This window comes from Ursus maritimus, unplaced genomic scaffold (genome assembly GCF_017311325.1).
Source record: "Ursus maritimus isolate PB19 unplaced genomic scaffold, ASM1731132v1 scaffold_4, whole genome shotgun sequence".
NCBI classification, from domain to species: domain Eukaryota; kingdom Metazoa; phylum Chordata; class Mammalia; order Carnivora; family Ursidae; genus Ursus; species Ursus maritimus.
The window spans coordinates 10,486,117-10,498,380 of record NW_024426552.1 but is presented as its reverse complement, the minus strand read 5'-3'; the positions used below and the strand labels follow the sequence as shown (position 1 = coordinate 10,498,380).

At 49.6% G+C, this 12,264-nt stretch overlaps 1 protein-coding gene across 1 annotated transcript in view; it reads right to left on the bottom strand.

Moving 5' to 3' along the window:
* RCAN1 (regulator of calcineurin 1) overlaps positions 1–7,778 on the bottom strand; it is a 102,844-nt gene extending 95,066 nt beyond the window's left edge. The window contains exon 1 of the mRNA XM_040620993.1: positions 7,430–7,778. Coding sequence (XP_040476927.1) covers positions 7,430–7,672 — 243 coding nt within the window. The 5' untranslated portion in view covers positions 7,673–7,778. The remainder of the gene's footprint in view (positions 1–7,429) is intronic.
* Between the last annotated feature and the right edge of the window lie 4,486 nt (positions 7,779–12,264).

Sequence of the window (12,264 nt, the reverse complement as noted above, 5' to 3'; positions counted from 1 at the left end):
GAAGCCAGCGGCCAGGTCGGGGGCTGCCCTACGGAGAGGTCCCCGTGGCAGGGCGGCCACCACGGGAGTGACGTCCTCGGCCCCCCAGCCCACCAGCAATGCCGTCCTGCTGCCGCCAGTGAGTGAGCCTGGGAGCACTCCAGGGCGGCTTTCAGCCGGGAGCTCAGCTGATGCTCTCCTGCAGACTGCGAGAGAGAGAGAGAGAGAGAGAGAGAGAGAGAGAGAGAGAGAAAGAGAGAGACTGGCACCAGGCTGAGGCATCCCTGGGTTCAGGATCCTCAACCGCTGGGAGGTGGTCACATGTCCTGTTCTGGACTACTGAGTGCTGAGTTAGCGTGGGCCACAGCAGCAGGTAACAAACACACTAATGTACCTTGTACACTGACTTTGTCCTAGCCGGCGAGAAGCACTTTATATACGTCATAATACGTACGCGCTATTGTCACGCCCCCCCAACTTGACAGGCAGGGAAACTAAGGCACAGGGGGGCAAACAGCTTCCTCAGCCTCACAATGCATGCGTGTACGGGACAGGAATGCTTAAGATCCATACCTTAGCTGTCACGCTGCATTGCCTCTCCACGGACGCACTTGAACAGGGAATACGAGCATATTAACCCCCAATTAAATCTTCTGAGGTTAAAAATAAATAAAACACTCTCTGCCAACTAAATCAAATACAGCAAAGGATTTCCACAATGATTGACATCCACACGCAAAGCCAACCCTTTCCCCAACATCCGACTTCGAGTTAAGGTAATTAATATTTGCTTAATGTTATGTTTTAAAAGCATATCTGCTTTGCCCAATGAGGGCAGAAGAGCTATTTTTACTTCCTCTTGCTGTGGTATAGCCTGTCAATGCTCAGAGAACACAGCATTGTCATTTACTGTCCGTGTCACCATGTTTAGGGTGGTGATTAGTATTTACAAAAGAAAGAAATTCTCCCTCCCCACTGAATTGTATTGCAAATGACTGGCACCCCCCCCCCCATAGCCCTTGACGTGTGTCCTGACAATGGTGCATAGACCATGCGAGCTGAGGGGGTCTCTCTCTGCCACCCCCTCTGATGTGTGCTCAGCACAGCTGGGTACCAGCCAGCTGATACTTACCAGGAGTCATGCAGTCACAGGGCAGGGCCAACGGGCCCCCTCAAATGACACAGCTGCAAAGAGTGCACTCCACCGTCTGATTACATTTTTTACAAGGAAAGAGAGGAAGAATACAGCCTGAAATATAAACACAGGAATCGGAATCTAACAGCCTCTGCTTTAGCTATTCTGCTCTATCACAAAGCCGATTTGTTTTTTCTTCCCTTATGTAATGTCTTGGGGCTCGGAAAGCCTGTAGTTACGGGCAATGACATTTGCAGCTACTGCTGCTGAGGAAAAATGCTTTGAGCGATGTGTGGCGGCGGCCACGGTGGTGGTGGATGGAGCTGGAAGGGAACCACACACTTGCTCGCGTGGGGAGTGATGGGGAGGGATCAAAGGAACCTCTTATGTAAGAGTAAGAAATTCTAAAATTAGGGAAATAGAGGATCAATTCTCAAATAAACTTTGCAGGTATATAACACAAAGGTTTTTTGTTTTGTTTTGTTTTTTTAACATACGGCACTCTGGACACTTCCAAATAAAATTAAACCATACCATTTCAGTTTACTGTCTCTCTACTCTTCAGGGGGTTTCAGGGGCAACTTTAGGCATTGTTTATTTATTTATTTATTTTTTAAAAGATTTTATTTATTTATTTGACAGAGAGAGAGAGACAGCCAGCGAGAGAGGGAACACAAGCGGGGGGAGTGGGAGAGGAAGAAGCAGGCTCCCAGTGGAGGAGCCTGATGCGGGGCTCGATCCCAGGACCCTGGGATCATGCCCTGAGCTGAAGGCAGATGCTTAACGACTGAGCCACCCAGGCACCCCTAGGCATAGTTTAGGTTGGAAAAACCACAGGCCTATGACACTAGGGCGAAAGGTGAAACGGCCTGAAAGCACCCAGATTTTATACCACCGTAGAACTCGACTGCTACCGATCTGCTGGAATGTCACATTTTCCAACACGCGGCCACGGACAGACTTGGAACAGTTAGAGGCAGAAACACCGCCAAGTACCTACTATCTTGTAAGCAGAAACTATGCATACCAGCCCTGCTACCCTGGACCTCTAAAACATCTCAGCCACCAATTACTACTGGATGGTGTCTTGTCTACCAAAAGGCGAGTTTGGGGAGGACCAGTCCGGGATCTGCCATTTGGCTGGAGACTGAGCAGCAGAGGAAGGCGATGCATGCGAAGGCCACAGGAGGCAACCCCATGTTCAAGGACCTGCTCTTGTCTCATGTGTCACCTCCCAAAGGCTCGGGCTCCAGGGCTGACAGCCAATCATCCAGCTTTCCGGCTACAAGGTCAAACACCACGCAGAGGAGGGAGGCGCCAGACCAGGAGCCTGACTCTATTTTAGACTCGAGGAAATCAAGGCACAGATCTGGCTCCAAATGGAACCCACTGACCAATTATTCAATATTTCCAGGGCACAACAAGGCCTCTGGTCAGGCAAAACCCCTTCCAGGTAGGACAACGGTCGGTCCTCACCTCAACTTGCAATTAGAATCACCTCGGGGAGCTTTTTACGTGACTCTTCCCAGGCGGTTCCAGCCCCTGAGACTACAGTTGGTCAGGGTGGCCCGGGGCCTGGACAATTTTAAATCTCCCCGGGGACTCTTCCATGCAGCTAAGTTGTGATTGGCCTGGGGTCATCCCTGATACAAAGCATTCAACAGCACCACTCAAACTCCTTTTATGACTCTCAGAATATTTCCTGTTACTAAAAGAAAAGCATGTCAGTATCACAAATCTTAAGCAGGCATTCGTCTTTGAGTTTATTCACTAAGGAAGAGTAAATTTTCTGATGATTAATATTTTCTGACTTAGCCTTTGGGCAAAGCTCTACCAATCAAATATGCATTCGTGTTTCAGACAATGGGAAAAGTGGCATTCGTTTCTATTACCCTATGGTACTATACTCGCCGCCTGGAAACTCACGGAGTATTATTTGAGAACTCCTAAGTTTCTGGCTAGCTTGATGAGCACTGAATAAACACTTTTATTCTAGGGAACCAATGGTTGACCGCCAATAAGCCAAAGCACATGCAATTAATGGTTTAATGGTTCAAAGCACTGTTTTGCTTTCTCAGTGTATTAAAAAAAAATAGGTTCGCAAAAACAGAACAGTAATGGGATATGCTAAGTTATCATCTTACTATATATATATATATATATATATATATACCAGAGAGGGAGAAAGTGGGGTGGGCGAGGAAGAGAATCTTAAGGAGGCTCCACATCAGAGCAGAGCCCCACATGGGGCTTGATCTCAGGACCCTGAGATCACGACCCGAGCCTAAATCAAGAGTCTGACACTTAACTGACCGAGCCACCCAGGCGCCATGAAAATAATCTTCTTTCAATAAGTTTTCACTTATTTGTAACAGCGTGAATCTCTCTAGTCATATTACTTGAAATTAATGATGATACAGTTTCAGTTGTTTTTTGGATAAGCATCTAATGGGCACATTTATTATAAATTGACAGCACTGATGACGACCCAGCTAGCAAAGACAAACTTTACCTATCAGACCTGCTATGGTTAGAAAACAGCTTCTGACCTGAATTCCCAAATGCATTGGTGGTTCAGATCGATGTCTTTCTCTCGAGACCGTGGTTAGAAAATAAACATGGGGAAAGAAGTTGGCGCCATCTTTTTCCTTCACACCGTCTGCCATGGTCTGGATGTTTGTGTTGCCCCCAAATTCTCATGTTGACATCCTAACCCCTGAAGGTAATGGTATGAGGAGGTGAGGCCTTTAGGGGGTGTTCGGGTCATGAGCGTGGAGCCCTCTGGCCATAAGGGACCAGTGCCCTTATGAAAAAGCCCCCCACCCCCAGCCCCCTCATCCCTTCTACCACAGCACGACAGAGTGGGAAGACTGCAGCCCGGAAGAGGACCACCCCCCGACCAAGCTGGCTTCCAGAACAGTGAGAAATAAACATCTGTTGTTCATAAGCCACCCAGTCCGCAGTATGCATGTCGTTCTAGTGACCCTAACGGGCTAACCATCACTCACCCAGCTGACCCTCCAAGGGAGTGGTTCAGGAGAGGGGATGGCCAGACCCCCAGCACAGGGACCATTGTCAACGCAGTGAGTGGTCTGCCTACTCAGGGGTCAGACACACCGACCCGAAGCAGAAGGACATTTTCCTTATATTACCCAAAGGTGGGATCAGGCAGGCCTTGAGGGAGAATAGCCTTGAAAATAAGAAGGCTGCCAGAAGCCACACCTTCCCACCTAGAGGGATGGTTTTAGCTGAAGGAGAAATTCTCTTTACTGGAAGGCTCATCAAAGGACCCCCGAAGTGATTTCTGCCCCCTCCCCATGGCAGTGCTCTTTGCCTTCAGGGCCTGTGACTCCCTTAGCTCAGTGAATGTGGTGTCTTCATCAATTGTTTGACATCTTATGGGAGCTTAGAGATGGGCAAGCAATACCACCCAAAGCTCCCCCGCCCCCATTCTGAAGCTCTTGACCCTCCGAGAGGAGAAGACAGGTGCCAACTCCAATGCCCTCACCCAATTCGGAATACCCTCATAGCTCCCCTAGATACCAAAAGACGAGAGCTGCCTATGGGGTCTCCTTGCTTTCTCTCTTGACCATCCACCCTCTTTCGCCAAGAGACATTCTCCACTCCGCTCTGCTGTTAAAATAACATCCAACCCCTCCCAGGGCCGCCAAGGCCCCCATGTAACCACTCCCCGGCTGTGTCCGACTGCAGCCACCCTCTACCAACTCTCACTCGGCCATGGCCATGAGGGCCCTTCACACCCTCTAAATAGTCAGTTCACCACTGCCCTGGAACTTTTGTCTTTGCTGCTCTCTCCTGTTCCCTCTGCCTGGTCGCTGGCCACACAAAACCTATGCAAGGAGCTTCCTCCTGCCAGCCAAGTCCAAGCTGTGCAGAGAGACCTTCCGGGGCCACTCACTCTACAGTGGCCCCATGCTGACCCCTCTCTGGATGTCCTCTTTGCCTGCACTGACCCCAGGGCCATGTGCTGCCTTCTCTACCCTTCTCTGGGCTCTGGAAGGCTGACCCCACCTATGGCCTGCACTGCTTGGGCTCCCCTGGCCTCCTGGCTGCCAGCTGGGTTCCGCCAATGAGACCAGAAAGCCAGGGCAAGTGGGGGTATTTGGTCCCTGCCACTTCCTGCTTTAGCATCCTAATCCCACCCCTTCACTTCTACAGCTCCTGCCGGCCTGCCAGCTGCTCTCCTAGGACTCTAGCAGTACCGCCTCCTCCCCTTGATCCAACACCCCCGGCTGCCTCCCTCAGTCCTGCCCCAATTCATCTGTTCTTCACTAACTCGAACCACTGCCATGTCCCTGTTAGGACTGGTAGGACTCAGCCCCTGTCCCCTCCTTGGTCACTCTCTAGCATGTTATCCTGTGTTACTTTCTCCACTGTACTTGTCTCCACTAATCCGAAGTACCTTGTTCACTTACTTTTCTCAGTTATCTGACCCCTCCTCAACCACTAGAGCATAAGCAGGAAGCTTAGCGTGTTCACCGGTCTACCCCATGGGCCTAAACTAGGGCCTGGGACATAAGCATTCAATACACAACAAAATAATAAAAAAGGACTGAACGCTAGCCCATGGTTTCTGCTAAAAAATATCACCTTGTCGTTAAGCTCTTCCCTGATCATGTAAGGTAAAACATCAATCTCCCTCCCCTCCCGGACCTCCACCCCCTCCTCCCCTATCTTCTCTGCCTTACTTGTTTCTATAGCACGATAGCCTCCTAACATATTTAATATTTGTTGACAGTCTGTTGCCCCCAACAGAAGAAAGGTCAGCCCCGAAGGCAGGGTTGTGATTCCATTCACTGCTGTCCCCTCAGAGCCTAGAATAGTGCCTGGCCCAAGCAGAGTCTCAAACATTTGTTAAAATGAACAGCTAGCAAAGTGGACAAGATTTCATACAAAGCAATTTCAGGAATGTCCCCAGCACTTACTGGGAAGACCGTAAAACTGTGAACTGCTAGACACCCAAGCAAATAAGCACAGCCTTACACGACCCGACCCTGCTCCATTAGAAAGAACACCTCGAACCCCTAGGAAAGAGACTTGATACAGTGGCTAGACCTTGGCCTCAGGAAGAGAAAAGATTTTAGAATAAGATGAGTGAGACCCTGCATTTACGACAATCGTTGCTGTAGGAAACAATGCAGCAGGAGCTTACCTAAGCACACAGCCGTTGTAAATCCTTCCTGAAAGCGACTGGGCACATAAATTACAAATAAATGGGACACAGTCGCACCATGCTCTGTTCCACAGTGGTGTTCCTCTTGGCAGCAGCCTTCAACTACAAGTTCATTGACAGTATGCGCAGACCCAGAGCCAAGCATGGAAAGCATCACTTTTTTTTGACAGCTGCTCTCCTCATGAGGCATATCTCTCAAAGACAGGCTTTATTCTGCAATGCCTTCGTTGTCCAAATTTTATTCTGCACACTAATGGCAGATTTGAAATAAATTCCTCCTCCCTGCCACCACTATTGATTACTCATACCTGCCCCCTCAGCTTCCTAAGTTTCTAAACTGGGTAGATTTTTTAAAAAATTAAAAATCGGCTCCCCACCTACTGGGTGTCCCGATGGTGGCATGTCACCCCTTCAGGGAGCAAGATTCCTGATTATTCTAAAGGCCCTTCCCCCCAACACCATTCAACCAAAACTGGCCAGCCACAGGATAATGAGCAACCGCAGATCCTCACCCAAACATTGGCTTTTCTTCCAATAGTGCAGATTGAGAATGCAGAGACGTTGTCCTATTTATGAACAGTGAGTCACGTCGCCGCTCCACGTCTGTTTCCTGCTCCCTATGAATGAGCGGAGCCCCTTCCCCAAATGAGTAAGTGCAGAGCGACGGTACATGCCCCAGGGGTGGCAGTGTAAGCTCCCGTCCACTCCGGGTGCTAATGCATCCCTCGACCGTTCCTTACTCCACTCCCCCCACCCCTACTCTCCCCACCCGAGTAGACACCCGGGGGCAGGGGCGTCTCCGGGAGGAGGTGACCCGCCACCATCAAAGGTGAGGCGCCCAAAGCCCCTGCGCGGGGTGCGCGCGCGGCCCGGCAGGTGCTCGGGGACCCGGGACCCTCGGGGAGCGCGCCCCCGCCGCCGCCGGGCCAGGAGTGGACCGCAGCAGGGCAGCCGGGGGCGTCGCCGCATCCCTGAGGGTCGCCTCTCGGCCCCCCGCCAGCAGCCCGGGCTGGAGAGGCTGCCCCGGGCCGGCCGGGACCTGGGCGCCGGGACCCGCGCCGCCTCCTCGGGGCAACAAGTGTCCGCCCTCCGCCCGACGGCCCGCCCGGCCCGGTGCTCACCCGGCACAGGCCGTCCACGAACACGCGCGGGTCCAGGTGGCAGGCGATGGTGGCGCTGGGCAGGTCCTGCAGGTCCACCTCCTCCATCTCGCAGTCGATGAAGCTCCAGTCGCCGCCGCCCTCGTCGGCCTCAGCCGCCCCCGAGAACGGCACGAAGGGCCGCAGCGTCACCCCGGGCTGCGCTCGCGACTCGGCCGCCTCGGCCGCCGCCCGGAGCCGGGGCCCGGCCACGGCGTCCTCCATCCCTGAGCCGGAGCCCGCGCGCCCCCGTGCGCCCCCGTCGGCTGAGCCGGGCTCGAACGCGCGCTCTTCGCGCTCTCCCGCCCGCCGCCTTGGCGGTTAACCCCCTCCGGCTCCCGTCGCAGCCGGCGGCGGTCACCACGGCTCCCCCGGACGCGGCCTCCGCGCGCCGGCCCCGCCCAGCCCCGGGGGCGGAGCTCAGGCGGACTTAGCGGCGGTTCCTTTAAGGCCGGCCCCCGCTGGGTCATTGTATCCCGCCCTTCCAGGAGAGAAAGCCAATAAAAGAACGGAATTCTTCTCACGTGATCCTCATTCCACCGCCCTCAGTCCGAAGCCTCAGGGTGGCCATGCTGGTTAGGGGCAAAGGCCTCTTCAGCCAGTTCCGCTTTTCCGACAGCTGGTGTCAGCTGAATGGCACCAGGGAGTGTGTTGGGCGCCCGGATGGTAACTGCAGAGGCAGAGCTTCTCTGGTTCCCAGGAGGTGACGCTTTGAGGCACATAGGCCAACTTTGGGGAATTTAAGCGAGATCCAGTTTTGGCTGTGGCTCCGTGGCCTTTGGCAAGCGGTTAAAGGCTTACCGTATATTATGACATATAGTCGCAGTAAGGATTGAACTAGACCGTGACAATACCGTACTTTTATATTTCAGCATATTAGTCGTTATATCATTGTTCAAAATTTATATATAATCAGAAGTAAATTTTTGAGTTACCACTACGTGCTGTGTACAAGAGGAGTTAACAAAGGGAGCAAAACATCGGTCCCTACCTTTGGGGAATTAATAGAGGGAAAGCACAAGTTCTCAAATAAGCCTCTCTCTCCCTGCAGAATAGATAGAATTCCTTCACCAGGGAAGATAACGTGATGCAGTGAAAACATGGGTCTGAATTTCAGCTTTGGTCTTAATTATTTGGATGAGTAACCTGAATCTTGGTTTCCTTAAATGAAAAATGAGGTCATATACGGTAAGAGTCCAGTAAGGGCTGGTAACTCTGTTTATGTGTAGGTTTGTTTGGAAGATGTGAAATCAGACCTGTGTTTTCTCCTAAAGTGGGCTGACCCAACTTAGTTAAGAACTGTAACTGAATATAATAAAAAGTATATCCAACTAATAGCTGAGATTTATTCAGAATATGCCGTGGGCTGTTGTTGCCATTGTGACAATCCCACCAGCGGTTTGTGGCCAGTAGGCGCTTAAATCCAAGTGGACTAGTAATATTCATGCAGAGATAACTCATGAAATAGAATGTGATATAAGGATCAAGAAATGTAGGAACCATCATTGCTGGTGGGAATGCAAAATGGTGCAGCCACTTTGGAAAAACAGTATGGCAGGTCCTCAAAAAGTTAAACATAGGGTTACGGTGGGACTCAGCAATTCCTCTCTAGGTATGAACCCAAGAGAAATGAAAACATGTCCACACAAAACCAATATTCAAAGGTTCATAACATTGTTATTAAAAATAGCCCCACTGTCCTGAGTGTGGAGCCTGCTTAGGACTCCTTCTCTCTCTCCCTCTGCCCCTGTCCCCCTGCTGGTGTTCTCTCTCTCTCTCTCTCAAAATAAATAAATAAAACAAAACAAAATAAAAAATAAAATAGCCCCAAAGCGGAAATAACCCAAATGTTCATCAATAGCCAAATGGGTAAATGACGTGTACATCCGTAGAAATGGAATATTATTCAGCCATTAAAAGGGATGAGGTTCTGATAAACACTACCACATGACGAACCCTGGAAACATTAAGCAATGTGAAGGAAGCCAGTTACAAAACACCACATACTATATTATCCCATTTAAATGAAATGTCCAAGATGGGCAAATCCACAGAGAAAGAAAATAGATTAGTGGCTGTCGGGGGCTGGGAGAGGAGAGAAGACGCAGTACGTGCTAAAAGGTTTTGTTTTTTGGAGGGGGGTGAAGAAAATGTTCTAAAATTGAAATGTGGTGATGTTTGCACAACTGCATGAATATACTAAAAGTCACTGAATTGTACACTCAAGAGCGAGTTTTACAATATGTGAATTATATCTCAATAAAGCTAGTGTTTACAAAACAGGAACTGTGTTAAAGGCCACAAGGGGTTAGATGAGTTGTGGCAGAGTGGGTGACTTTGCAGAGTCGAGAACTCTCTGTAAACTTGGCCAGACATTCTGAAAAGGGTAACAAAGGGGATGAGGCACCAGTTTTGGAAAAACAACACCCAGGCAACCCGTTGCTGGGTGGGTCCATGTTGTCATCACCCTTAGGACAGGACGCTCTTTCAATCCAGGCTTACCCTAAGCTGCTTAGAGCAAGCAGAGAGGGCCAGGGGACAATGCATGTGAGCAGGAAACACACCAGGAAAAAGAAACCTAAAATGTACACAGAGCAGGCCATCACAGCTGGCCAGCTGCTGAGCTAAGACAAAAAGGCACAAGGTCAATCTCAGGCAAGTGGTAAAGACAGAGTTACCTGTCCTTGACTTTGGAATGCAGCTAGTCCTTACTAAGACACAGATACAGTCACACATTACTTCAGTGACTTTGGATTCCCACCACCGGCTCTCTCCTCTCCCTCTCCAGGCAGCGAAGTTAAGATGGGGACATGTTTTTCCTAGTTGTCTGTGTGATCCCAATAATAATACCGATTTCATTTGGCTAGCTGTTAATTAATGGGTGCACACATAAACTAGCTCACATGATCCCCACAAACGGTGTTATTACTCCTGGTTCTTAGAACCAAGGCTCAGAGATTGAATGACCTTCCCACAAGCCAACAGGCAGCAGATGGCAAAGCAGAGTACCAACTCTGCTCTCATCCTGCGCTGCCTCTGCCCCTTGGGACTCTAGGACCCAGAACAATGGTAAGGAACCAAAGAAAAACAGTGGGGAAAGGGAGAGGAGAGGGAAAAGAAAGGAAAGGAAAAGAAACGAAGGGATGGGAGAGGTAGGAATTTGAGAGCAAAGGTAGGGGGTGCTTGAGGTTCAAAATGGGGGGCAGGGTGATGATTCTAAGGAAGGGCTCACTCTCAGGTACTCAGGACCAGCGCTGGGCGTGATGCTGGAAAGATCGAGAGCTCTCAAAATATCAGAGCAAAATGACGGAATCTCTCAATAATTAGGATTAACGTCACCCCTTCCTCATCTAGGGGCATGCCCTGAGTTCTTGCCCTATTGCAGGTGGTAGACTTGGTCATAAGATGTCTGATTCTTCCTTCCACTTAGAAAATAAACTTTTATAGTAACTGCCATCTTTGTCACACCTTATACATTTAAGAAAGGCAGACCCCCGTGTCTTATGCTTTCACTAACGCTAACGCTAACCATCAGTGGCCTTTCCCAAGGAGGGAAAAAAACAGAGAAAACGTGCTGTCAACGGCACAGATGGTCAACAGCACAGGTGGTCAACAGCACAGGTGGAAACTAAGCGCAAGGTGCTGCTTAACTCCGATTGTAGTCGTTGCTCAGGGTGAAATCCACTAAACTTGGGGGCCATCTTTTAAGAGCTGCTCTACCATGAAACAGGTACAAAATTCCTAACGTGTCCTTTGGGAACTGTTAGCTGTTCCTCCTTTTCCAACTGTGGCGATGGAATCCAAAACCTACCCCTGCTCCCTGATTGGGCATCTAGTAGACAGCCTTCCCTTCTCCTTGGCTCGCAGGAGCAGATTCCATCCAGACGTTCAGATACCAGGAAGGGAAAGGAACCTACATGGATAAAGAGCTGCTCTCAGAGATTCTTTTTTTGTTTTTTGTTTTTTGGGGTTTTTTTTGTGTGTGTGTGAAATGAGGGAAGGGACACAAATTTTAATTAATATATCCTACCATTTCCCGTTCATTTTCCTTCCCTAACTCCTTCCTTCGCAGCAGCCATTGTAATTACTGAATATAAGAGACGAGGCGCTCAGAAAGCCACATTTGGTTATTTTTGTTCTTAGCATCTGTCTCTTCCATTTAATGCAGCCCGGTTATGCAAACACGCCGATGCCTGGATAAGCCAGCCTATTCATTTGCCAGGTGGGAAAGTGTCATTGGATAACACTTTGGATTGCTTTCTGTTTTGTTCCGGGAATTGAAGGGGGCTGTGTGCAGTAGGCACTCGATGAATGCTTATTAAATGAACCAAAGGCATTTCTGCACACTCGAGAGATTATAGACATTTAAACATTTTATTTAGGATAAAAGGCAAATAGCTGACTTTCCGAGTGTTTGCTCTTACAAGGGAGGAACTGTTCCGAAGTCTGCTCTAGTCAGCTCCTCAAATGTGCCATTTGAAAATTCCTATTCTGTTACCTTCTGTAAAACGAATACAAATATATGCTGTGTTTTTGTTGTTGTCGTTTTGGCTTTCTTTTTTCTTTTATTAGGGAAAGGAACTTTTCCGCCTGATCAAGCCTAATCAGGTTTCATTCTTAAAATCCACTTTCAGGGGCGCATGGATGGCTCAGTGGGTTAGGTGTCTGCCTTTGGCTCAGGTCATGATCCCAGTGTCCTGGGATCAAGCCCTGCATCAGGCTCCCTGCTCAGCGGGGAGTCTGCTTCTCCCTTCCCCTGCTCTTGTGTTCTCTCTCTCTCTCTCCTTCTCAAATAAATAATAAAATAGCAATCTTTT